Source organism: Lepisosteus platostomus, chromosome 9, assembly GCF_059453375.1.
Source record: "Lepisosteus platostomus isolate fLepPlt1 chromosome 9, fLepPlt1.hap1, whole genome shotgun sequence".
Lineage (NCBI taxonomy): Eukaryota > Metazoa > Chordata > Actinopteri > Semionotiformes > Lepisosteidae > Lepisosteus > Lepisosteus platostomus.
In genome coordinates, this window is record NC_142619.1 from 3,197,122 (window position 1) to 3,224,473 (window position 27,352).

A 27,352-nucleotide genomic window follows, 5' to 3' on the forward strand; every position below is an offset into this window, starting at 1 on the left:
CTTACGAGACTGGAATGCGCGGTAGGACAGACTTTTTTTTTGTAATCTGCTTGCGACCCACTCTTTTAATAATAATTGCTTACACTTATATAGCGCTTTTCTGGACACTCCACTCAAAGCGCTTCACAGGTAATGGGGATCCCCTCCACCCCCACCAGTGTGCAGCCCCACCTGGATGATGCGACGGCAGCCATAGTGCGCCAGAACGCTCCCCACACACCAGCTCTCAGTGGGGAGGAGAGCAGAGTAATGAAGCCAATTCACAGAGGGGGATTATTAGGAGGCCATGATTGGTCAGGGCCAATGGGAAATTTGGCCAGGACACCGGGGTTACACCCCTACTCTTTTCGAGAAGCGCCCTAGGATTTTTAATGACCACAGAGAGTCAGGACCTCGGTTTTACGTCTCATCCAAAGGACGACGCCTGTTTTACAGTATAGTGTCCCCTTCACTATACTGGGGCATTAGGACCCACATGGACCGCAGGGTGAGCGCCCCCTGCTGGCCCCACTAACACCTCTTCCAGCAGCAGCCTCAGCTTTCCCAGGAGGTCTCCCATCCAGGTACTGACCAGGCTCACACCTGCTGAGCTTCACAAACTTCACAAACTTTTGCCCAGTTTTCCGACACCCCTGTCCCCCCCGTGAGGGTTTCTAGTCCAGGAGGTGTTAGCTGACTGGAGGCGGGGGAGGTCCGGCCTACCTGAGCTCGGTCGATCCGGTAGCAGCGATCAGCTGATGTCGCTGCAAGAGCAAACACAGAGGAGCGTTACACAAAATCCCGCCTTCGGCGACTCTCTGGAAACCAGGGAGAGACCCGAGCCGAGGACAGGGAGGACGACTTTGTTTTTAAAGCAGGTTTCCTCGTCCCCCCTATGAATGCGAACTGAGCTTACCTTGTCTGTGATCACTGCCACAGGCCACCTCACACCTCCCTCTGGGGGGGGGGGTGCAGGAGGGGTTGGGGGTACGGGCCACAGGCCCGAGCCCCCAAACCTTCGCCCCGACTCTAGACGGTCTGGGGACGTCTGTGCAACACAGGGACGGGATCTCATCTCTGGGGTGGCATTTGTAAATGAGATTATTTGGCCCCCTGGAGCAGGACGTACTACCAAAGGTGTCCTGCTGTTCTCCTCTGGTGGCGTGACGCTGGTGACCCCCAGCATTCGCTCCGAGCTCGTATTCACCCCCGGCGAGCACTCAGAAGTGCACTCTGTCCGAGAAAAGACTCCCAGACCCCATTGTCTGGCACTTCAATAAAGCACAATAAAACCTCAAGATGAAACGAGGTCCTGGTGACAGTTTCTGGTCAATGGTTTGTCATGTCGGCCTGGTGTCGAAATCAGACTCTGGCCTGGGGGGGTTCACTGATGGGGATGATTAGGAGGCAATGATTGGTAGAGGCCAGGGAGAAATTCAATTCAATTCAATTCAATTTATTTGTATATAGCGCCTTTCGCAACAAGGTTGCCCCAGGGCGCTGAACAAAGCAAGGGTCCCTACGTGTTGTGAATACAGAACAGAAAAGACCAGAAGACAACGGAGGAGAGGAGCCAAAAACTCCTCAGTAAGGAGAAGAAAAACCTCTGGGGGTCCAAGGTCAACTGGCTGCCCAACCCCTTTGGGCATGCTAACATTATACAATTAAAAAAAGGAATAAATGAATGAGGGTATTAATCCATCCATCATGTCCTCTGTATGTCAGGACTCCACGCAGATCTCTGTAGACCAGCAGAATCCTCCTAAACGACAGCTATATCCACGATGCCCCTGGCAGTGATGCAGCATCCAACTCAGATGGTACCTAACCTGGGCGCTGGGTGGCCAAAGATGGAACCATTTTGGTAATGGTCACTCAAACACCCATTCATGGTCATAAGATAGGGTGACCAGACCTGGACTCTACTATAAAACCCTCTGTAACACTGCTGGGATTCAGGGCTCTGTGGGAAACACACCCTGGGCGCCTCTCCTTCAGTGTTCTCTGTACAGGGCGGTTTTCATCACACTTAAGCATTATTCCAAACCTCCACTTGACTTACAGTCCAGGAAGCTCCAGTTGGCAGACAAGCTGTGTGCCGATTGGCTCCAGGGAAGTCCTCTGCTCTCATCCTAAGAGGACAGACACAGGGAAGCCGGGACCATCGTGTTAGGTGTGATTTTCACTAAACATCCTCCCCCCCGAAACACTGACAATGTACTTTTTCCAAGAAAAACAGACAAGTGTTTTGGAAAATAAATCCCAGTCAGGGGTCAGGTTGAAGACTGTGCTCCAGGCTGGGTTAGGGTCAGGGTCACAGAAACAGTGTTTAGGTATGAAAGACAAAATAAAAGCATTACTACAGTAATCCTCTCCATCATGACCCCTCTGCTAACTAAACACTGGGAGACAAAGCTCTTTACCTTTCTTTGGAAAGCAGAAAAAAAATCAATCAAGCAAACACCTACAAATACTCCGACAATTAAAAATCATTGAGCATTACCTGATAGTGTACTCTGTGCGTGCTTGAAGGGGCTAAGTACAGATCCTGGTGGGAGAAAATTTCAGAGAGGGCGTTTCAAGACACAACACCTTGACGGATCGTTTCAGGATCTTTGATAAGTCCAATAAAATAGCACGTCAACCCATCGTCCAACACATCAACCCGCTGTCCAACACATTTTTCCTTCATCCACGAAATCAACCCCTTCAATCTAGCCACAACATCCAATCCAGTGTCCAACATGTCAACCCTTCATCCAACACATCAATCCACTGTCCAACACAGTGGACAGTGGATTGATGTCCACTGTGAAGATTTCATCCAACACATCAACCTTTCATCCAACCCAACATCCAACACGTCAACCCACTGTCCAAGAGATCAAACCTTCATCCACGAAGTCAACCCACTGTCCAACACGTCAAACTTTCATCCACAAAGTCAACCCACTGTCCAACACATCAAATCTTCATCCATAATGTCAAACCTTCATCCAACACATCAATCCACTGTCCAACACGTCCACCCACCATCCAAAACACATCAAACCTTCATCCAACACGTCCACCCACTGTCCAACACACATCAAACCTTCATCCAACACATCAACCCACTGTCCAACACGTCCACCCACTGTCCAAAACACATCAAACCTTCATCCAACACATCCACCCACTGTCCAGCACGTCCACCCACTGTCCAAAACACATCAGACCTTCATCCAACACATCCATCCACTGTCCAACACGTCCACCCACTGTCCAAAACACATCAAACCTTCATCCAACACGTCCATCCACTGTCCAACACGTCCACCCACTGTCCAAAACACATCAAACCTTCATCCAACACATCCACCCACTGTCCAACACGTCCACCCACTGTCCAAAACACATCAAACCTTCATCCAACACGTCCATCCACTGTCCAACACGTCCACCCACTGTCCAAAACACATCAAACCTTCATCCAACACGTCCATCCACTGTCCAACACGTCCACCCACTGTCCAAAACACATCAAACCTTCATCCAACACGTCCATCCACTGTCCAACACGTCCACCCACTGTCCAAAACACATCAAACCTTCATCCAACACGTCCATCCACTGTCCAACACGTCCACCCACTGTCCAAAACACATCAAACCTTCATCCAACACATCCATCCACTGTCCAACACGTCCACCCACTGTCCAACACATCAAACCTTCATCCAACACGTCCACCCACTGTCCAACACGTCCACCCACTGTCCAAAACACATCAAACCTTCATCCAACACGTCCACCCACTGTCCAACACGTCCACCCACTGTCCAACACGTCCACCCACTGTCCAAAACACATCAAACCTTCATCCAACACGTCCACCCACTGTCCAACACGTCCACCCACTGTCCAAAACACATCAAACCTTCATCCAACACGTCCACCCACTGTCCAACACGTCCACCCACTGTCCAAAACACATCAAACCTTCATCCAACACGTCCACCCACTGTCCAACACGTCCACCCACTGTCCAAAACACATCAAACCTTCATCCAACACATCCACCCACTGTCCAACATGTCCACCCACTGTCCAAAACACATCAAACCTTCATCCAACACGTCCACCCACTGTCCAACACGTCCACCCACTGTCCAAAACACATCAAACCTTCATCCAACACATCCATCCACTGTCCAACACGTCCATCCACTGTCCGAAACACATCAAACCTTCATCCAACACATCCACCCACTGTCCAACACGTCCACCCACTGTCCAAAACACATCAAACCTTCATCCAACACGTCCATCCACTGTCCAACACGTCCACCCACTGTCCAAAACACATCAAACCTTCATCCAACACGTCCATCCACTGTCCAACACGTCCACCCACTGTCCAAAACACATCAAACCTTCATCCAACACGTCCACCCACTGTCCAACACGTCCACCCACTGTCCAAAACACATCAAACCTTCATCCAACACATCCACCCACTGTCCAGCACGTCCACCCACTGTCCAAAACACATCAGACCTTCATCCAACACATCCATCCACTGTCCAACACGTCCACCCACTGTCCAAAACACATCAAACCTTCATCCAACACGTCCACCCACTGTCCAAAACACATCAAACCTTCATCCAACACGTCCATCCACTGTCCAACACGTCCACCCACTGTCCAAAACACATCAGACCTTCATCCAACACATCCATCCACTGTCCGACACGTCCACCCACTGTCCAACACGTCCACCCACTGTCCAAAACACATCAAACCTTCATCCAACACGTCCACCCACTGTCCAACACGTCCACCCACTGTCCAACACATCAAACCTTCATCCAACACGTCCACCCACTGTCCAAAACACATCAAACCTTCATCCAACACGTCCACCCACTGTCCAACACGTCCACCCACTGTCCAAAACACATCAAACCTTCATCCAACACATCCATCCACTGTCCAACACGTCCATCCACTGTCCGAAACACATCAAACCTTCATCCAACACATCCACCCACTGTCCAACACGTCCACCCACTGTCCAAAACACATCCATCCACTGTCCAACACGTCCACCCACTGTCCAAAACACATCAAACCTTCATCCAACACGTCCATCCACTGTCCAACACGTCCACCCACTGTCCAAAACACATCAAACCTTCATCCAACACATCCACCCACTGTCCAACACGTCCACCCACTGTCCAAAACACATCAGACCTTCATCCAACACATCCATCCACTGTCCGACACGTCCACCCACTGTCCAACACGTCCACCCACTGTCCAAAACACATCAAACCTTCATCCAACACGTCCACCCACTGTCCAACACGTCCACCCACTGTCCAAAACACATCAAACCTTCATCCAACACATCCACCCACTGTCCAGCACGTCCACCCACTGTCCAAAACACATCAGACCTTCATCCAACACATCCATCCACTGTCCAACACGTCCACCCACTGTCCAAAACACATCAAACCTTCATCCAACACGTCCATCCACTGTCCAACACGTCCACCCACTGTCCAAAACACATCAAACCTTCATCCAACACATCCACCCACTGTCCAACACGTCCACCCACTGTCCAAAACACATCAAACCTTCATCCAACACGTCCATCCACTGTCCAACACGTCCACCCACTGTCCAAAACACATCAAACCTTCATCCAACACGTCCATCCACTGTCCAACATGTCCACCCACTGTCCAAAACACATCAAACCTTCATCCAACACATCCACCCACTGTCCAACACGTCCACCCACTGTCCAAAACACATCAAACCTTCATCCAACACGTCCATCCACTGTCCAACATGTCCACCCACTGTCCAAAACACATCAAACCTTCATCCAACACGTCCACCCACTGTCCAACACGTCCACCCACTGTCCAAAACACATCAAACCTTCATCCATGAAGTCCACCCACTGTCCAACACGTCCACCCACTGTTCAACCCGTCAGCTATCAAACCGCTTAATCACCACGACACCCCCCCCCCCCCCTCCCAACCGCTCCTCGAACCCACGCCCACCCTCGTACCTCCTGCAGCCGGTCGATATACAGACGACAGGTCTCCAGGTCGCAGTCTCCCCGGACCACGATGATCCCCACGGGAATGGCTGGGGGGAGGAAGGCAAAGCAAAACGTGGGCTGACTCGGGACAGCTACAGCTTCCGACTCGGCGCAAGAGAGGGACGCGATCAGACACCCCCCCCCAACCCCATCCCGATGTCTTCTGTGCGCTCTCCCGCCTGGGCTCCGCCACGCCCCACCCTCGTCCTCATTCCCAAGCCCACCGTTCCACCATTCCGAACTGAAGCCCATCACATCCCCACAGGCACCGGATTCCACAGATCCTCACTCCGGGACCAGTTATCCCCCACCGCGGCCCTCTCCCTTCGCTTTTCACTAAAGTTTCCTCACGCACCACACCTTGCTCACTAGTGAACAGCCTCCTTTAACGTTCTCCAGTGCGCCTTTTTGTCTTGTCGGATTTTCCCGGTTTTTGGACCTTTTTTCGATCGCGTCTCCCGGATTTCGCCTTCCGGATTGTCTTCTCCGTTTGTCCCAGCGTCGCCTCCTGACCTTGCCTCTGGATGGTTTGCCTCTGCAGCCCGCAGAATTCACGGCTACGCACAGGATCCCCGGAGAACTCCCCTGGGGAGAATTCCAGGCTCATTCCACAGCTTGCTGCCTTTCAGTCCCGGACTGGGAGGACAGTGGGAATATGAGCGCCGGCGTTTTCCCTGTGGGTGTCACCTGGCTGAGGGGAACCCGGTGCTCCCGCAGTGAAGGAAACTCCATGCCGACAGCAAAGATGGAGACGGGAGAAGGCAGAGGGGCGAGGGTGGCCCCTCTTCGGGAGATCAGGAAAATAATCGGAGTGAAGTGATCACTGGGACTTCTCCTTTTTGACAATAGCCGTGTCCCCCTGCAGCTCCCGGCTGACAAACCCCACTGGAGCCCAGCAGGGGTGAGCCTGGCCAGTACCTGGAGGGGAGACTCCTGGGAAAGCTGAGGCTGCTGCTGGGAGAGGTGTGAGTGGGGCCAGCAGGGGGCGCTCACCCTGCGGTCTGTGTGGGTCCTCATGCCCCAGTATAGTGACGGGGACACTAGACTGTAAACAGGCGCCGTCCTTCGGATGAGATGTAAAACCGAGGTCCTGACTCTCTGTGGTCATTAACAATCCCAGGGTGTTTCTCGACAAGAGTAGGGGTGTTACCCCAAATGTCCCCCCTGGCCTTAACCCCTCATGGCCTCCTAATAACCCCCCTCTCTGAACTGGCTCCATCCCTCTGCTCTCCTCCCCACTGAGAGCTGGTGTGTGTGAGAGGACTGGAGCATCATCCAGGTGGGGCTGCACACTGGTGGGGGTAGTGGGATTCCCCCTGACCTGGGAAGAGCTCGGAGTGGAGGGCCCAGAAAAGCACTATATATGTGAAAGGCATTATTAATTACTATTATTTTCCTTTTTTTCTGTCATTTATCCCAGCAAATCTCTCTCCTTATAGCCAGATAACAGAAGATACAATTCTCCTTCCCTGCTCTCCCAGCAGCGGGAAGACTTTTCTTTTCTGGCCCTTCTCTAACCAAAAACGCAATTCGTAGCCACCTGTATCGCAGGGGTTGTCTTACAATTTACAGGCTCTCTCTCCCCGGTTTCTCAATCGCTGCTGTCCCAATGTGTGCAGCGCCCGCAAAACAGAACTGGGATTCAGAGTCCCAACTTTAACGAGGCGCTCGTCTCGTACAGAGTGGAGTGTTTTGTGCTGCCATCAACGCCTGCTAATTAACCGGCAATCCTCTCCATGTGGCGTGAAAGCTGTTAATTAATTAGCTGCTCTTTCTGCATGAATCATGACGGTAAAGCTCAAGACTCTGAATTCAGCCACACTGAGCCAGCGGGGGTCATGAGTTCTTACTACATCAAAGCGCCAAGCACCCCCGTTCTAGATAGCCGAGGGGGTTAGAGGTTAAGAAGCCGATACAATCTGGGGCGCGACGACAATACTAAAATACAGCAGGGTAAAGGAGAAATTATCAGTTCAGTTAGCACCCAGAAGTCAGGATAATGTAACGCTTACGGCCGACAGGCACTGTGTAAGAGCCGGCGTACCAGAGCAGGTGACGTCACCGCCCTTCCCTGTGATAGCAGGACCACAGCTACTGGGCTGTAGAGAGATCTCTCTTTAGCTCACCGGGCTGGGTCCCTGCAGAGTGACGCGGGAGTCCCGGGTTCGAGCCCCCGACGGTGGGGGGGCCGACCTAATGCGGCAAGGGCGCCCGCCTGAGCCCCCGTTGCGTCATAATAATATCAACCATTCAATTGAATTTTTAATTTTTAACGCCACAGGGGGCGTCCCGTGACCCCCGTCGGGAACGACGCGCTCTCAAACTCTCGCGCAGCTGAAGCCCGCGCCTGGGCGACGTCGCGGCCGCGCGGAATGCGGATGGCCGGGAGCGGGGGTGCGGCGCGAGAAGCGGGGGTACTCACAGGCTTCGCGCAGGCGCTCCTTGTCAAACTGCAGCCCCTCGTAATCGCGCAGGTGGATCCTGTTGACCCGGAGCCTCAGCCGGTCGGGCACGGAGTGGGGGCTGAGGGCGAGAGAGAGAGAGAGAGAGAGAGAGAGAGAGAGAGAGAGAGAGAGAGAGAGGATACCCATGAAAACGGGCAGGGGGAGAACCCCGGAACCCCATCCCGGACCACGACACCCTTGCGGGTCGGGGAGGAAAATCAAAGCGAGCTCCTGGTCTTCGGAGAGGCGGAGACGGCTTGCACGGAGAGTGCAGAGGCTACCTGGGAGCCACGTTCCGGGAAACCCCGGAGAATCGGGCGGGGATGGGAAAAATTCACAGAGCGCGCTTCCTTCCCAAATTCCGCAGGTGTTGCTCTCCGCGGCGACCGAGGAAGAATGTTCGCATTTTACCTTGCTCAAATGTATGAGACGCTGACTGGTTGGCTTTGAAAAATGCCCTTTACCGAGCTACAGTACGAAAGAACAACTGCAAGTCTATTATTTGAAGTATTGATGCTTCAGTGCTCGAAACTGCAGAACGTCCAGCTCAGTTTCACACCTTTTATCGCTATACTTCCTTTTGTCTATGTACAAGGGTAAAATTGCTGCTGAAGAATAACAGACAATGTCAAAGAAATGCAGCCGTGTCCCCCTGCAGCTCCCAGCTGACAAACCCCACTGGAGCCCAGCAGGCGGGAGCCTGGCCAGTACCTGGAGGGGAGACTCCTGGGAAAGCTGAGGCTGCTGCTGGGAGAGGTGTGAGTGGGGCCAGCAGGGGGCGCTCACCCTGCGGTCTGTGTGGGTCCTCATGCCCCAGTATAGTGACGGGGACACTAGACTGTAAACAGGCGCCGTCCTTCAGATGAGACGTCAAACCGAGGTCCTGACTCTCTGTGTTCATTAACAATCCCAGGGTGCCTCTCGACAAGAGTAGGGGTGTTACCCCAGTGTCCTGGCCAAATTCCCCCCCTGGCCTTTACCCCTCATGGCCTCCTAATAACCCCCCTCTCTGAACTGGCTCCATCCCTCTGCTCTCCTCCCCACTGAGAGCTGGTGTGTGTGAGAGGACTGGAGCATCATCCAGGTGGGGCTGCACACTGGTGGGGGTAGTGGGATTCCCCCTGACCTGGGAAGAGCTCGGAGTGGAGGGTCCAGAAAAGCGCTATATAAATGTAAGCAATTTTTATTATAATTATTAAAAACCACTCCTCGTATGGAAATTTAGAATGTGTGAATTTGCTGTATAAAACTCATTGCCTTTTCTGTATGAGAGGCTGCTCTCAGACCTGCGTGATCGTGTTCTCCCCACGCCCGTGAATGAAGGACTCTGCTTGGCCACCCCCTAACCTGAGCGAAGAGTTTTCTTCGACTCGATATACTGCTGTGATGGAGGGGCAGCCTGTACACCCACTAAGGAAATATGGGGGTAAGTGTATTCTTTGTTGGAAAACAGTAGCACCGAAAAAAGAAAATAGTCCTTAGGAAATCCTTTCATGCAGAATAAGGAAAAACAATAATGTAGACTGGTTTAATCTTAACTATGTTTGAATTTGGATACGCTGTAATGTACAGTAGTGGTGTAGGAGTATTGAAATATGCCTGGGTGATTGTTTCGATATTTCTTGGTGATTTTCTCTTCCCCAGGTGTTTATTTAGCTGTGTTTTGGTTTTCTGCGAATGCGGGCCCCTGACGTGCGCTTCAGAGACACGCGCGGTGTTCGCGCAGCGACAGAAGCCCAGTCTTGGGAGGTGCAGGGCCGAGGCATTTGTTAAAGATCGCTGCGGAGCTGTTGCCGTTACATAGACCTGCGCCAGAGTTTGCATGTTCTCCCGTGTCTGTGTCTGTGTGTGTGTGTGTGTGTCCCCTGCGATGGACTGGCGTCCCATCCGGGGTGTACCCTGCCTTAAGCCCGTTGCTTCCTGGGATAGACTCCAGCTCCTCCATGACCCTGAACAGGATAAGCAGGAGTAGAAAGGGGCATCGCCAGAAGTAGGTGAATACTTGTGAGAGGCAGGTACAGGAACTAGGAACACGTGACAGAGTGATGTCACTTCCTTTTGGGGGGGGGGGAGGGGGAAGCGAGGTCAGGCAGCGGGATACTTACGCAGCGAAGGAGTCAGGGGGAGCAGACAGCCGGCGCAGGTCAGCCGCGCAGACTTTCTGTATGCTGCAGCCACAGAGGGGGCGGGCGGGGGGGCGGGGTTGTGGGCGGGGTCGCGGGCGGGGGGTGGGCGGGGCAAGAGGAGGGTGTGGGCGTGGCCGCCGAGGAAGAAAGAGAAAGAGAGAGAAACACCAACAAGCACTTCAGAAACAGGAGAGCGACACCAGGTGGACATGTTGAGGATCAACAGGAGCAGCAGGACACAGATACCAGTTCTGAGGGCGGCCTCTAGGAAACGACTGACAGGAGGAAAGCAGGGAAGGAGGAAAGGCCACACACTGAGACAATGTTTACACGGGAGTTTACCATACTGTAGTATTGCTGCAAATTAAATTTGTCTGCTCAAATGAATATATTGTTTGGCTTCATTGTACGCGTGAAATCTCAAACACTGCCGCCCTACAATCTTTCGGAAACTATTTGATAGGAGTGTGAGCTTCCCGAGTCCTGGCTGAACTTTTGAGTTTGAGTCTTGCGCAATCTGGCTGCCCTCTTTTATTCAAGGGGGGAAAGGGTGTCTCACTCCTCCTCCTGATCCGCTGTGTTGGGGGGCTTCTGGGACAGAACTGCCCAGACTTCGCCCATCGCCCAGGAGGTAGGAAATGGCAATTGTGTTAGGATCTTTGAGACGAAAGGTACCCATCAAATGCAATTATAATCCACTGTGCATTTCCTAACCATTTTATCCACTACAGGGTTGCTGCAGGAAGGCAGAGTCCATCCTAGCAAGTAACAGGTGCAAGGCAGGGTACACCCTGGATGGGACACCAGTCCATCACAGGACACACACACACACTCACTCACACCAGGGCCAGTCCATCACAGGACACACACACACACCAGGGCCAGTCCATCACAGGACACACACACACACCAGGGACAGTCCATCACAGGACACACACACACTCACACCAGGGCCAGCCCATCACAGGACACACACAGACACACACACTCACACCAGGGCCAGTCCATCACAGGACACACACAGACACACACACTCACACCAGGGCCAGCCCATCACAGGACACACACAGACACACACACACCAGGGCCAGTCCATCACAGGACACACTCACACCAGGGCCAGTCCATCACAGGACACACACACACACGCACGCACGCACGCACGCACGCACGCACGCACGCACGCACGCACGCACGCACGCACGCACGCACGCACGCACACCAGGGCCAATTTTCCCAGAAGCCAACTAACCCATCAGTCTTTGGACTATGAGAGGAAAACCCACACAAACATGGGAAGAACGTGCAAACTCCACATAGACAGCACCGCGGGAACTGAACCCAGGACCCCAGTGCTGGTAATAATATTATCCCATTTTCACCAGCAAAGGGGCCTTAAGACGACACTGTCCCGCTCAGGGTATCGAAGGACGACCTGAAGGAGAACAGAGGAAAAGCCAAGTGGCGGAAGACAACACCTGTCTACCATTTTCTTTCAGCCTCCATTTCGCCTTCATATTCAGAGCAGAATCGAAAGGGAATCAACAGGGTTAATTCCACGCTGAGCAGCAGATTCCTAAACAGCAGAGTTAATATGTGAAATTGAACTTCTTGTTGCTGCTGCTGCTTGTTGATGTTCTTGGCGTTTTCCTGCCTGTCTTTGTGTTGGGGCTGACGCAGGCAAATAAGCCTCTCATTGCACTTGTGCAGCTGACGAACAAACTGCACTGAACTGGAGGCGGTAAGGGCTCATTTATTTGATACCGTGTCTCTTTTCTTTGCCTTTCAGCCTGGAATAAGCCCCCACCTGCTCCTCTGCACAGCCTCCCGCGTGCGGACGCCGCCCCCTGCTGGGACTGATAAACCCCCAGGGAATTTGCGCGATCCCTGAATTCCACTATATAATCCGACGTGAATACCCCCTAAAAAACAGGAATTTTGAACTCTACAGACACAAGCCCCGCCCCCTACCCCTCCTTCCTCACTGCTCTTCAGACACAAGCCCCGCCCCTACCCCTCCTTCCTCACTGCTCTACAGACACAAGCCCCGCCCCCTACCCCTCCTTCCTCGCTGCTTCACAGACACAAGCCCCGCCCCCTGCCCCTCCTTCCTCACTGCTCTACAGACACAAGCCCCGCCCCCTACCCCTCCTTCCTCGCTGCTCTACAGACACAAGCCCCGCCCCCTACCCCTCCTTCCTCGCTGCTCTACAGACACAAGCCCCGCCCCCTACCCCTCCTTCCTCACTGCTCTACAGACACAAGCCCCACCCCCTACCCCTCCTTCCTCACTGCTCTACAGACACAAGCCCCGCCCCCTACCCCTCCTTCCTCACTGCTCCACAGACACAAGCCCCGCCCCCTACCCCTCCTTCCTCGCTGCTTCACAGACACAAGCCCCGCCCCCTACCCCTCCTTCCTCACTGCTCTACAGACACAAGCCCCACCCCCTGCCCCTCCTTCCTCACTGCTCTACAGACACAAGCCCCGCCCCCTACCCCTCCTTCCTCACTGCTCCACAGACACAAGCCCCGCCCCCTACCCCTCCTTCCTCGCTGCTTCACAGACACAAGCCCCGCCCCCTACCCCTCCTTCCTCACTGCTCTACAGACACAAGCCCCGCCCCCTACCCCTCCTTCCTCACTGCTCCACAGACACAAGCCCCGCCCCCTACCCCTCTTTCCTCGCTGCTCCACAGACACAAGCCCCGCCCCCTACCCCTCCTTCCTCACTGCTCTACAGGCACAAGCCCCGCCCCCTGCCCCTCCTTCCTCGCTGCTTCACAGACACAAGCCCCGCCCCCTACCCCTCCTTCCTCGCTGCTTCACAGACACAAGCCCCGCCCCCTACCCCTCCTTCCTCACTGCTCTACAGGCACAAGCCCCGCCCCCTGCCCCTCCTTCCTCGCTGCTCTACAGACACAAGCCACGCCCCCTACCCCTCCTTCCTCACTGCTCTACAGACACAAGCCCCGCCCCCTACCCCTCCTTCCTCACTGCTCTACAGACACAAGCCCCACCCCCTACCCCTCCTTCCTCGCTGCTCCACAGACTCAAGCCTCGCCCCCTACCCCTCCTTCCTCGCTGCTCCAGAGACACAAGCCCCGCCCCTACCCCTCCTTCCTCACTGCTCTACACACAGAGCCCCGCCCCCACCCCTCCTTCCTCACTGCTCTACAGACACAAGCCCCTACCCCTCCTTCCTCGCTGCTCCACAGACTCAAGCCCCGCCCCCTACCCCTCCTTCCTCGCTGCTCCAGAGACACAAGCCCCGCCCCTACCCCTCCTTCCTCACTGCTCTACACACAGAGCCCCGCCCCCACCCCTCCTTCCTCACTGCTCTACAGACACAAACCCCGCCCCCATACCTCCTTCCTCGCTGCTCTACAGACACAAGCCCCGCCCCCTACCCCTCCTTCCTCACTGCTCTACAGGCACAAGCCCCGCCCCCTGCCCCTCCTTCCTCGCTGCTTCACAGACACAAGCCCCGCCCCCTACCCCTCCTTCCTCGCTGCTTCACAGACACAAGCCCCGCCCCCTACCCCTCCTTCCTCACTGCTCTACAGGCACAAGCCCCGCCCCCTGCCCCTCCTTCCTCGCTGCTCTACAGACACAAGCCACGCCCCCTACCCCTCCTTCCTCACTGCTCTACAGACACAAGCCCCGCCCCCTACCCCTCCTTCCTCACTGCTCTACAGACACAAGCCCCACCCCCTACCCCTCCTTCCTCGCTGCTCCACAGACTCAAGCCTCGCCCCCTACCCCTCCTTCCTCGCTGCTCCAGAGACACAAGCCCCGCCCCCTGCCCCTCCTTCCTCACTGCTCTACACACAGAGCCCCGCCCCCACCCCTCCTTCCTCACTGCTCTACAGACACAAGCCCCTACCCCTCCTTCCTCGCTGCTCCACAGACTCAAGCCCCGCCCCCTACCCCTCCTTCCTCGCTGCTCCAGAGACACAAGCCCCGCCCCTACCCCTCCTTCCTCACTGCTCTACACACAGAGCCCCGCCCCCACCCCTCCTTCCTCACTGCTCTACAGACACAAACCCCGCCCCCATACCTCCTTCCTCGCTGCTCTACAGACACAAGCCCCACCCCCTACCCCTCCTTCCTCACTGCTCTACACACAGAGCCCCGCCCCCACCCCTCCTTCCTCACTGCTCTACAGACACAAACCCCGCCCCCATACCTCCTTCCTCGCTGCTCTACAGACACAAGCCCCGCCCCCTACCCCTCCTTCCTCGCTGCTCCACAGACACAAGCCCCGCCCCCTACCCCTCCTTCCCCATTGACCTACAGACAGAGGCCCCGCCCCCCCGCGCCGCGCCCCCCCGAGGCGACTCACTCGTTCAGCAGGGGGACGGAGGTGCGCCTCTTGCTCTTCTGCACCATGTTGGCCTGGTTCCTGAGGGAGATGCGCAGCGTGGAGGGGGCCAGGCGGCAGGGCTCCCCGTCCACCTGCACGGGGATGGTCTTGAAGGTGGTCAGGGTCACCTCCCGGCACTGGTGCAGCCGCTCGCCGTGCCCGCCCACCTGGAGCGCCGCCTGCCCCCCCCCGGCCGGCGAGAGGGGAGAGAGAGAGAGGGGGGGTCACCGTCGGGGCGGGGGGACCCTCGCCCCCGCCCAGCTCCGCTGGCCACGCCGTCGAGGATTGAAAAGACGACCCAGGACGACAGCTGGGTGAGCGCTGTACACAGAGGGGGGTGGGGGTGGGGAACAAGCTGCCCAGCCCTGTGGTTGAAGCCGACACCCTGGCTTCTCTCCAGACACAGCTGGGTGAGCTCCTCCAGTCAGGACAGGAGGCTCTTCTGTACACAGAGGGTGGTGGGGGTGGGGAACAAGCTGCCCAGCCCTGTGGTTGAAGCCGATACCCTGGCTTCTCTCCAGACACAGCTGGGTGAGCGCCTCCATTCAGGACAGGAGGCTCTTCTGTACACAGAGGGTGGTGGGGGTGGGGAACAAGCTGCCCAGCCCTGTGGTTGAAGCCGACACCCTGGCTTCTCTCCAGACACAGCTGGGTGAGCTCCTCCAGTCAGGACAGGAGGGGCGTCTTTACACAGAGGGTGGTGGGGGTGGGGAACAAGCTGCCCAGCCATGTGGTTGAAGCCGATACCCTGGCTTCTCTCCAGACACAGCTGGGTGAGCTCCTCCAGTCAGGACAGGAGGCTCTTCTGTACACAGAGGGTGGTGGGGGTGGGAAACAAGCTGCCCAGCCCTGTGGTTGAAGCCGATACCCTGGCTTCTCTCCAGACACAGCTGGGTGAGCTCCTCCAGTCAGGACAGGAGGCTCTTCTGTACACAGAGGGTGGTGGGGGTGGGGAACAAGCTGCCCAGCCCTGTGGTTGAAGCCGATACCCTGGCTTCTCTCCAGACACAGCTGGGTGAGCTCCTCCAGTCAGGACAGGAGGGGCGTCTTTACACAGAGGGTGGTGGGGGTGGGGAACAAGCTGCCCAGCCATGTGGTTGAAGCCGATACCCTGGCTTCTCTCCAGACACAGCTGGGTGAGCTCCTCCAGCCAGGACAGGAGGCTCTTCTTTACACAGAGGGTGGTGGGAGTGGGGAACAAGCTGCCCAGCCATGTTATTGAAGCCGATACCCTGGCTTCTATCAAGAAACAGCTGCTCACAGCTCTTTGTGTCAGCTTGCCATCACAGATCCCTCAACCAAATGGCTCAACCAGGGTAAAAAAACACACACAAAAAATCGCACTGTATATTAATGAAACATATGGTTTCACTTGAATTACCTTAATTGCTCTCTAGGCACTTAAAAACTTCATTTCCAGGAGCAAACCACGATAGTTTAGACGATGGGATGATGGTCAACCGCAATGAAGAAAGTAAATAAAAATAAGGTCTCCTGTCTTAACCTTCCTAAAGATTCTGCACAAAGGTTGCAGATACAGTGTCTGGGCTGAGAAAACAGTCGCTGTCCCAGCCAGTCACCTTTGTCATTTGCACATCGTCTAATGACAACGACACGATTAAATTGGTTCTAAAACCAGCGAGGTGCACAACTTCCCCCCAAAAAAACTACGACGGGATCCTCCATTTCTTTACCAGGCAGGAACATTTCAGCGGATCCCTGGATATCCCTGTTCCTTGCCTCGTGGGCGATACTCACCAGTGAGGCCATGGTGAAGCCGATCACCTCTATACACCCATCATCGTGGCGCTGGGGCTCGAAGTCCCGGTGATCGCCGGTGTTGCCCCAGGGCATGGTGCCTGCGCAGTATCTGAAAGCAGCGGATCGCGGAACCTGAGCATTTAAAGTCCAGCAGTATCGCCCCCCCCGGAGTGGGACAAGGGTCCTGTGTCCCGTGTCCTGGTCAAATTACCAAACGTTTCCCGAGCGCTGACGGAAATTGGACTGTTGGGAGTTCGGGGGCCGGTGGGGAAAAGCAGGGAGAACGCGTTTGGAGGTTGCGATGCCCTTGTGGAGGTCGGGGTACGTCTGGTGAGAGATCCAGGCTCGCTGGTGTCAAGGGCTACGTCCACCTTAGGACTGTGTCTTACTGTAGGACTGGACTGATTGGTCAGTCACTATGGAGGAAATCACCAGAAATCACAAGGAAATCTGTGGTCATTAACAATCCCAGGGGGTTCCTCGACAAGAGTAGGGGTGTTACCCCAGTGTCCTGGCCAAATTTCCCCCCTGGCCTTTACCCCTCATGGCCTCCTAATAACCCCCCTCTCTGAACTGGCTCCATCCCTCTGCTCTCCTCCCCACTGAGAGCTGGTGTGTGGGAGAGGACTGGAGCATCATCCAGGTGGGGCTGCACACTGGTGGGGGTAGTGGGATTCCCCCTGACCTGGGAAGACCTTGGAGTGGAGGGTCCAGACAGGCGCTATATAAGTGTAAGGAATTATTATAATTCTCTCTCTCTCTCCTAGCGCATCAGCAGGGTCTGCTTGTCGGCACGCCCGTCTCCATTTGGTGGTTTGAACCAAATCTTTGAGCTGACGTTGCCATTAACCGCGATCGAGAAATACTCCAACCAGCGCGTCGCTCCGCCTGCCGTCGGAGTGGGAAAGGGGGGGGGGGAGAACAAAGTAATGTAGCCAATTCATAGAGGGGGATTACTAGGAGGCATGGGAATTTTGGCCAGGATGCAGGGGTTACACCCCTACTCTTGTCGAGAGACACCCTGGGATTGTTAATGACCACAGAGAGTCAGGACCTCGGTTGACGTCTCATCTGAAGGACGGCGCCTGTTTACAGTCTAGTGTCCCCGTCACTATACTGGGGCATGAGGACCCACACAGACCGCAGGGTGAGCGCCCCCTGCTGGCCCCACTCACACCTATCCCAGCAGCAGCCTCAGATTTCCCAGGAGTCTCCCCTCCAGGTACTGGCCAGGCTCACACCTGCTTAACTTCAGTGGGGGCTGCCAGTTGTGAGTTGCAGGGTGATATGGCTGCTGGCCGGAAGGAATTATGATGATTAATTATTATTTTTATCTTCCTGTCCTAACCCGAGCCTTGCTGTCTCCTGTTACAAGGTCACGGATGAGGTCAGTGATATTGCATGAGGGTCCAAGCATTCCCGCCCACCTCGGCCATATTCGCCTTGGAATTCCCGAGATCCGTGAGCCGCGGACCCACCTGGGAATGTTTAGGAAAACGATGCACTGGAACTTCAGCTCCTGGATCTTGGGAGTCAGGTCTGTGCCATCACACTGGGGGAGGAAGGGAAACGAGGCACTGTCGTTCTGTGGGGTGCAGCAGGAACGCGGGAGACGCGTCTTTAAATGTTTATTTTAGGCTGACGCAATTGTGTGTACACCTTGACAAAGAAACCATTCTAAATAATATAGATCAATAAGCATATTTATAAATCACGGAACTATATATGCATAGAGGCTGGCTATATCCTTTGACAAAACCCACGCCTCTTCTCTCGCATCAAAGTGCAAAGAAATGAAAAGCATTTCTCGACTCACAACAACTTTGACGTGTTTCGACAAGTCCCGGGAGCTTCTCTGGAGGAAGTCTGAAAAGGCGGCCTGTGGACACACAGGGACGTCGAGCTCGTTAGTCAAACCGTCTAAAGGCTGCACCCTGGGCGGACGCACACTTATCGACGACGTGTGCTTCGCCCCCAAACTTTTTTTGGGGGGGGGATTATCACACACACACACATGGTTTTTTTTTATGTCGACCGGATTTTATATTACAAGGACAAAGGAGAAAACAGCTCCTCACCCCTGCGTAGAACATCTTGTTCCGAAAGCGACTGTTGAACTTCTCGGGGTTGGCTTCTGCAAAGAAACAAACGAACCGCAGGAACCTGTCAGCCTGCCCGTCCCCCAGAGCATGATGGGAAGAGTTCACGGCATCAGGGCTTCCTGTGATCTTAAAAGCCACGTTAAAGCTTTCTGTCGAAAAACCCCAGGACCCCCATGGTTCTTCAGTATCAACCGATGACCCTAGTAGAAGCTATTTTCTAGCTTCTAATTTTTCTCATATTCACTGTTTTTGTAACCCCTAATTGTAACGATATTTAAAAGCCTGTATCATGATTGGCACGGATGTTCAGAGGAACAAACACTCTTCGGTGGCAGTGCAGTTGGAAGCGAGAGCAGGAGGCGCTTCTGTACACAAAGAGTGGCGGGAGTGGGGGACAAGCTACCCAGCCACGTGCCTGAAGCTGAAGGTTTGGCCTCGTTCAAGACACAGACACAACGAGATCCTGGGATCAATTAACCACCGGCTACTAAACAGGGTACTGGAGTCCGAAGAGCCCCCGTTTGATGAAGATTGATGAAGAAACATCTTCTAAACTTGCCCTGGGTTTTTTACGGTTGTGTGATGATCAATACTGTTCTCTTGTGGCTGGGCATTTCTTGGCATGTATTACGTGCGGAACAACACTAACAAATATTGTTTAAGTACATATAATATTAGATAAATGTATACTTATGCTCCAGTTGCTCTTCAGATTTTTCCCGGGCAAGAGATTTGACAGACACCCTCCCCACACACACACACACAGACCATGACTTGAAAGGTTTAGGGCTTGAACTTGGGCGGGGTCTGTCATGTCCCTCAAAATCCCCCTTCGGGCTCTGCTTCCTACCTCTGGATTCGTGGAACTCCAGCGTGACGTGGGCATCGAACCCCAGGCTGAAGTAATTGTTGAAAACGCTCAGGGGAAGCTGCAAAAAAAAAACAACACAAGTTTTGAAGGGGAGACGGTGTCGAGGTCAAGGGGTCACAGGCCAAAGGCCAGGAAAGGTCAAAGGTCAGGGGTCGTAGAAGTTTTCCCCTGATCGTATTATTGGAGTCCCTGGTGAGAGAAATACACCCTTACCTCTTCTAACAAATGTTCTTTTTATGAACATTTGATACTACGCAGCAGATGAATTGTTATGCAAATAACTTCAAAGCCCCCAGGATGATGCGACGGCAGCCATAGTGCGCCAGAACGCTCCCCACACACCAGCTCTCAGTGGGGAGGAGAGCAGATTAATGAAGCCAGTTCAGAGAGGGGGGTTATTAGGAGGCCATGATGGGTCAGGGCCAATGGGGAATTTGGCCAGGACACTGGGGTAACACCCCTACTCTTGTCGAGAGACGCCCTGGGGTTTTTAATGACCAAAGAGAGTCAGGACCCCGGTTTTACGTCTCACCTGAAGGACGGCGCCTGTTTACAGTCTAGTGTCCCCGTCACTATACTGGGGCATGAGGACCCACACAGACCGCAGGGTGAGCGCCCCCTGCTGGCCCCACTCACACCTCTCCCAGCAGCAGCCTCAGCTTTCCCAGGAGTCTCCCCTCCAGGTACTGGCCAGGCTCCCACCTGCTGGGCTCCAGTGGGGTTTGTCAGCTGGGAGCTGCAGGGGGACACGGCTGCCGGCTGGTCGTAGAACCCACCTTGTGGACCCCTTCCTCCTGGTCCCCCAGCCTGCGGGCCGAGCCCCTCTGCACCTCCAGGTTCCAGCGGTCCAGCTGCACGACGTTGCCGTCCTCCACGTGGCACAGGACCTTGGACACGGGCTCGTCGGTGTAGCCCTGCGGATCGGGGGGGGACGGGACACGGCAGAGATAAAGAGCACCCCGCGTGCCCCCCAGCTCTTCAAGGGGTGCAGGTCTGGCTCGGGCCTGGGGTCACCGCTCCCGATCTGGCTTGGGGGGGGCATTGAAACAGGGAGGGCCGTAGTAGGTCATAGGTCATAGGTCACAGGTCAAGGGCGTTGCCCTCCCCTGTGTGCGGAAGCAGGGTTTGCCACCGCGAGGACCTGGTGATCCGCCGTACGGGGTGGGCGTAGAAGACAAAATCAGTGGCGGTTCGAATTTTCCGGGCCGAAAACACCTGGAGCAGGCGGTGCATGGCTGTCTTGCAGCGTTGGGGCCCGGGGTTCGAGTCCTGACCTCAAACCTGATCTGCGTGGAGTTTGCCGGGGCAGGTGGGTTTCCTTGCCGTGGCCTGAAGCCAGGCTGGAGAGTTAACTGGCTTCCAGGCCAGTCAAGCTACCACTGCCTGCCTCCAGTTAGGTTCCGCGATGTGCTCGCTGGCGCACCTCATTGCGAAGGTCTGTGCACGGGGTACAGTATGTGTGCGTGGGACAAACGCACGATTCCAAATTCTCTTTGGTGCTACTGAGGCATCCACCCACAGGCTGATTATAATACCGAAAAAGAGCTGGGCCAACAGTGGGCTTCCAATTCTAACACACTTCAGATAATACACGTTAAATGCTTTTTTTTCGCCTTTAAAATATGAAAATGCACAGATTGATCAACTCTCGATCCAATGACCCTCCCATCAAAGCAAACCGTGGCAGTGTTTGAGAACCACAGTTAAATGAGATCATACTCAGACTCCGGGCAGCACTAAGTTAAAGCTTTCTATATCTAAACCGTATAACTAAATCAGGCAGAAAACTGGTGCACATTTAGGATGATCACATTTCCAGTGAGCTGCAAAGATGATGGGCACAGTGCAGAATGCCCGCGTTAAATACGAATGAGGGGACTCACCCCACCCCAGTTCAGAGTTCTCGCCAGGTCATTTCCTGTGCCCAGAGGAAGTACCGCCACTGGCGGCTGGGGGTTCATCTGCAGCTCGTCCAACGCAGACAGGATCCATCCCACCTGACAAAAAACACACCCAACACCCAGTGTGACGGCCTCACCAGCCCACCCCAGTTGGGATGAGCAAGATCACAGCTCCCCACACCAGTTCGCTCAGACTGGACTGGACTGGACTGGACAGGCACCTGCTGGCTAAAATATGCCAGAGTAGGGGAACCAGGTGATGAAAAGGGAGGAGTTTATCACCTCATTAAGGAGCAGCAAGTCTGACGAACTGTGATTTAAGTTCAAATACAGTTTTATAAAATATTCTCGTATGTTTTGATGCATGAGGCTTACTAAGATTATAATTTTGACTGTCTTCCAACCCCCTATATAATAAAATACATTACATATTAACATACATATTGAATTATATCACTCAATAAACAGTGCATCTCCAGCTCCTCTCTGAATTTTACACTCTGAGCTACAGCTGTGTCTCCTCTCTGAACGCTGCAGCCTGGTCCGAGAGCTACAGCTGTGTCTCCTCTCTGAACACTGCAACCTGGTCTGACAGCTACAGCTGTGTCTCCTCTCTGAACACTGCACCCTGGTACAAGAGCTACAGCTGTGTCTCCTCTCTGAACGCTGCAGCCTGGTCTGAGAGCTACAGCTGTGTCTCCTCTCTGAACACTGCAACCTGGTCTGACAGCTACAGCTGTGTCTCCTCTCTGAACGCTGCAACCTGGTCTGACAGCTACAACTGTGTCTCCTCTCTGAACGCTGCAACCTGGTCTGGGAGCTACAGCTGTGTCTCCTCTCTGAACGCTGCACCCTGGTCCGAGAGCTACAGCTGTGTCTCCTCTCTGAACGCTGCACCCTGGTCCGGGAGCTACAGCTGTGTCTCCTCTCTGAACACTGCAACCTGGTCTGGGAGGTACAGCTGTGTCTCCTCTCTGAACGCTGCACCCTGGTCTGAGAGCTACAGCTGTCTCCTCCCTGAACACTGCAACCTGGTCTGGGAGCTACAGCTGTGTCTCCTCTCTGAACGCTGCACCCTGGTCCGGGAGCTACAGCTGTGTCTCCTCTCTGAACGCTGCACCCTGGTCTGGGAGCTACAACTGTGTCTCCTCTCTGAACGCTGCACCCTGGTCCGAGAGCTACAGCTGTGTCTCCTCCCTGAACACTGCACCCTGGTCTGAGAGCTACAACTGTGTCTCCTCTCTGAACGCTGCACCCTGGTCCGAGAGCTACAGCTGTGTCTCCTCTCTGAACGCTGCACCCTGGTCCGAGAGCTACAACTGTGTCTCCTCTCTGAACACTGCACCCTGGTCCGGGAGCTACAGCTGTGTCTCCTCCCTGAACACTGCACCCTGGTCCGGGAGCTACAGCTGTGTCTCCTCTCTGAACGCTGCACCCTGGTCTGGGAGCTACAACTGTGTCTCCTCTCTGAACGCTGCACCCTGGTCCGAGAGCTACAACTGTGTCTCCTCTCTGAACACTGCACCCTGGTCCGAGAGCTACAGCTGTGTCTCCTCTCTGAACACTGCACCCTGGTCCGAGAGCTACAGCTGTCTCCTCCCTGAACGCTGCACCCTGGTCGGGGAGCTACAGCTGTGTCTCCTCTCTGAACGCTGCACCCTGGTCCAAGAGCTACAGCTGTGTCTCCTCTCTGAACGCTGCACCCTGGTCCAAGAGCTACAGCTGTGTCTCCTCTCTGAACACTGCACCCTGGTACAAGAGCTACAGCTGTGTCTCCTCTCTGAACACTGCACCCTGGTCCGAGAGCTACAGCTGTGTCTCCTCTCTGAACGCTGCAACCTGGTCCGAGAGCTACAGCTGTGTCTCCTCTCTGAACGCTGCACCCTGGTCCGAGAGCTACAGCTGTGTCTCCTCCCTGAACGCTGCACCCTGGTCCGAGAGCTACAACTGTGTCTCCTCTCTGAACGCTGCAACCTGGTCTGACAGCTACAGCTGTGTCTCCTCTCTGAACGCTGCACCCTGGTCCGAGAGCTACAGCTGTGTCTCCTCTCTGAACGCTGCAACCTGGTCTGAGAGCTACAGCTGTGTCTCCTCTCTGAACGCTGCACCCTGGTCTGGGAGCTACAGCTGTGTCTCCTCCCTGAACACTGCACCCTGGTCCGAGAGCTACAACTGTGTCTCCTCTCTGAACGCTGCACCCTGGTCTGGGAGCTACGGCTGTGTCTCCTCTCTGAATGCTGCACCCTGGTCTGGGAGCTACAGCTGTGTCTCCTCTCTGAACGCTGCACCCTGGTCCGGGAGCTACAGCTGTGTCTCCTCTCTGAACGCTGCACCCTGGTCCGGGAGCTACAGCTGTGTCTCCTCTCTGAACACTGCACCCTGGTACAAGAGCTACAGCTGTGTCTCCTCTCTGAACGCTGCACCCTGGTCCGAGAGCTACAGCTGTGTCTCCTCTCTGAACGCTGCACACTGGTTGGGGAGCTACAGCTGTGTCTCCTCTCTGAATGCTGCACCCTGGTCCGAGAGCTACAGCTGTGTCTCCTCTCTGAACGCTGCACCCTGGTCTGGGAGCTACAACTGTGTCTCCCCTCTGAACACTGCACCCTGGTCCGAGAGCTACAACTGTGTCTCCTCCCTGAACGCCGCACCCTGGTCCGAGAGCTACAGCTGTGTCTCCTCTCTGAACACTGCACCCTGGTCTGAGAGCTACAGCTGTCTCCTCCCTGAACGCTGCACCCTGGTCCGAGAGCTACAACTGTGTCTCCTCTCTGAACACTGCACCCTGGTCCGAGAGCTACAGCTGTGTCTCCTCCCTGAGCGCTGCACCCTGGTCTGAGAGCTACAGCTGTGTCTCCCGTCTGAACACTGCACAATGGTCTGAGAGCTACAGCTGTGTCTCCTCTCTGAACACTGCACCCTGGTCCGAGAGCTACAGCTGTGTCTCCTCCCTGAACACTGCACCCTGGTCCGGGAGCTACAACTGTGTCTCCTCCCTGAGCGTTGCACCCTGGTCCGAGAGCTACAGCTGTGTCTCCTCTCTCTCCAGCTGTACGTTATACTCTGATATACCCTAGTAAATGCACTTCACTCCCTGAAACACATTTGTTTTCTGAAGTTTTTACCGTTCCATCACCTCCACATGCCAGAATTCGCAGGTTTGGCACTTTCCGGTACAGCTCCAACCTGTAAACACAGGAACGGCGAGATCTGTTACATCGTGGACAGTTTGGACAGCGGCTCCATTTTATTCCGGGGATCGACTGATCGAAAATGGCCCGCTGGGGGCAGCTTCCCCAGAAGGATCCATAACAGAATTCTGGACGGCTTTTACTTTTTCTAGTTCAGCCGGATCCGAAAAGGAACGCGATCACTAACAGGACACAGCCCAGGCCGAGAGAGAGCCCTCTCGCTGGCTCGATTCACATCGGGGGTGTGAGCCGGGCTCCGTCCGCCGTCTGCGACACCACCTCTTCACGGCTCAGATGCCGAGGGTGGCTGGGCTGGTCAGGGGGTGGCACTCATGGTCGCACTCCTGCTCTCCGATGTGCTAACACTCCCTGGCTGCCCTCGGCTCTGTGCAACTTTTCCAGGCCTCCCCAACTTCGCCCTGACAAGCTGCCTCCCTGGCTCATTCCTCATACGCTGATCTCAGGCCTGCGCCTTCATAACCTCTAAGGCTGAAGGAATAACCCCGCCACCCCCTTCATAGACGTCGGCCCCTTTCATCCTTCTTAGAATCGGACCGGACTACTGAAGTGGCACTGGTGGCCCTTCATTCTGCACCACCGATTCCAAAAACCAACTCCCGGGGTATGGAGTTGTGATGTTTTTGCGTGTTGTGCGGAGTCTATGAAGGATTCATGAGGGTGTTGGGGTTTTTGTTTCCCCCTAGTTACCAAATCTGACATCATCACTGACATCTAGACAGCAAGCAACAGGTGTGGGAGGAAGAACAGCGATAAAGACCCTACTCACCCTTCCTTTGGTCCACCCTGAGAAAGGTCGAACACCTGTCGGGGATTCAGAATCCACATAAAGCTCTGGAGCACCTTGGTACCCTGGTACGGACAAGGAGGACAGGTGTCATTGCAGGTCAGACACTATTGACGGGAGGGGTTTTAGCACAGGTGAGGTGCGGAGAGACAAATGAAGGTTAATTCCACGCTGAGAAGTGGAAAGGAGAACCCCAGCGTTTCTTCGGCTGAGCCTCATTCAGGAGCAGGAGAAGTAGATCACTGAAGGAGGCTCGACAGCTCAGGCCAGATCTCTGGGAAACACGCCTTGGGTACCTTGTGTCGGGGGGAGGTGTGGGGGGGGTGGAGGTTTAGGGGTGCCTTGTGTCAGAGGAAGGGTGGGAGGTTTAGGGGTACCTTGGGTTGGAGGAGGGGTGGGAGGTTTAGGGGTACCTTGGGTCATAGGAGGTGTGGGGGGGTGGAGGTTTAGGGGTACCTTGTGTCAGAGGAAGGGTGGGGGGTTTAGGGGTACCTTGGGTTGGAGGAGGGGTGGGAGGTTTAGGGGTACCTTGGGTCGGTGGAGGGGTGGAGGTTTAGGGGTACCTTGTGTCAGCGGAAGGGTGGGAGGTTTAGGGGTACCTTGGGTCGTAGGAGGGGTGGGGGGTGGAGGTTTAGGGGTACCTTGTGTCAGAAGAGGGGTGGGGGGGTGGAGGTTTAGGGGTACCTTGTGTCAGCGGAAGGGTGGGAGGTTTAGGGGTACCTTGGGTCGGAGGAGGGGTGGAGGTTTAGGGGTACCTTGGGTCGGTGGAGGGGTGGAGGTTTAGGGGTACCTTGGGTCGGTGGAGGGGTGGAGGTTTAGGGGTACCTTGGGTCGTAGGAGGGGTTGGGGGGTGGAGGTTTAGGGGTACCTTGGGTCAGAGGAAGGGTGGGAGGTTTAGGGGTACCTTGGGTCAGAGGAAGGGTGGGAGGTTTAGGGGTACCTTGTGTCGGAGGAGGGGCGGGGGCTGGGGTTCGGACTCACCTGGTTCCCCCCGCTCTTCGGATTCACAAAGACCACGACGGGCTTCATCAGCGGGCAGGGCATGGGCTTGAGCAGGAAGGGGCGCCACTTCGACTCCTGAGGGAGCACAGGGGGGTCTGAGCGAGACACGGGACTCTCCGCCCCGCCCTCCCCGAGTCGGGGGACCGCCTGTCCGGACTGTCCGTCCTCCACTCCCTGCCCGAGAGGCCCTTACATGTCGTCTAAAAACGATTCCCCCCCCCCTTATTCCTTGTTCCCCACCCGTTGATTGTCAGTGAGGGGGAGAGAGATAATAATTATAATAATTAATAATAATAATAATAATAATTGCTTACACTTATATAGCGCTTTTCTGGACACTCCACTCAAAGAGCTTTACAGGTAATGGGGATCCCCTCCACCACCACCAGTGTGCAGCCCCACCTGGATGATGCTCCAGTCCTCTCACACACACCAGCTCTCAGTGGGGAGGAGAGCAGAGGGATGGAGCCAGTTCATAGAGGGGGATTATTAGGAGGCCATGATTGGTGAGGGCCGATGGGAAATTTGTCCAGGACGCTGGGGTGACACCCCTACTCTTGTCGAGAGACACCCTGGGATTGTTAATGACCACAGAGAGTCAGGACCTCGGTTTTACGTCTCATCTGAAGGACGGCGCCTGTTTACAGTCTAGTGTCCCCGTCACTATACTGGGGCATGAGGACCCACACAGACCGCA

The 27,352-nt window shown here is 55.0% G+C and overlaps 1 protein-coding gene and 1 long non-coding RNA gene across 4 annotated transcripts in view; one reads left to right on the top strand and one right to left on the bottom strand.

Annotated features, from left to right (window-relative positions):
* The window catches only part of dgki (diacylglycerol kinase, iota), a 72,733-nt gene that overhangs the window by 14,803 nt on the left and 30,578 nt on the right, over positions 1-27,352 (bottom strand). For 2 of the 3 annotated variants that reach the window (XM_088646448.1, XM_088646446.1), the window contains exons 10-26: positions 26,635-26,730; positions 25,636-25,718; positions 24,783-24,843; positions 21,643-21,756; positions 20,536-20,673; positions 19,739-19,817; positions 18,865-18,920; positions 18,603-18,665; positions 18,265-18,338; positions 16,784-16,895; positions 15,005-15,204; positions 10,640-10,702; positions 8,513-8,613; positions 6,058-6,137; positions 2,483-2,527; positions 2,042-2,111; positions 703-743 (exon numbers count right to left, since the gene is read on the bottom strand). In XM_088646448.1, coding sequence (XP_088502574.1) covers positions 703-743; positions 2,042-2,111; positions 2,483-2,527; positions 6,058-6,137; positions 8,513-8,613; positions 10,640-10,702; positions 15,005-15,204; positions 16,784-16,895; positions 18,265-18,338; positions 18,603-18,665; positions 18,865-18,920; positions 19,739-19,817; positions 20,536-20,673; positions 21,643-21,756; positions 24,783-24,843; positions 25,636-25,718; positions 26,635-26,730 — 1,476 coding nt within the window. The remainder of the gene's footprint in view (positions 1-702; positions 744-2,041; positions 2,112-2,482; positions 2,528-6,057; positions 6,138-8,512; positions 8,614-10,639; positions 10,703-15,004; positions 15,205-16,783; positions 16,896-18,264; positions 18,339-18,602; positions 18,666-18,864; positions 18,921-19,738; positions 19,818-20,535; positions 20,674-21,642; positions 21,757-24,782; positions 24,844-25,635; positions 25,719-26,634; positions 26,731-27,352) is intronic. The other variant, XM_088646449.1, reaches the window with a different exon arrangement.
* LOC148654402 (uncharacterized) lies at positions 68-27,139 on the top strand. The gene is made up of 2 exons (XR_015941387.1): positions 68-229; positions 27,099-27,139. It is a non-coding gene; the product is annotated as an uncharacterized LOC148654402 (long non-coding RNA).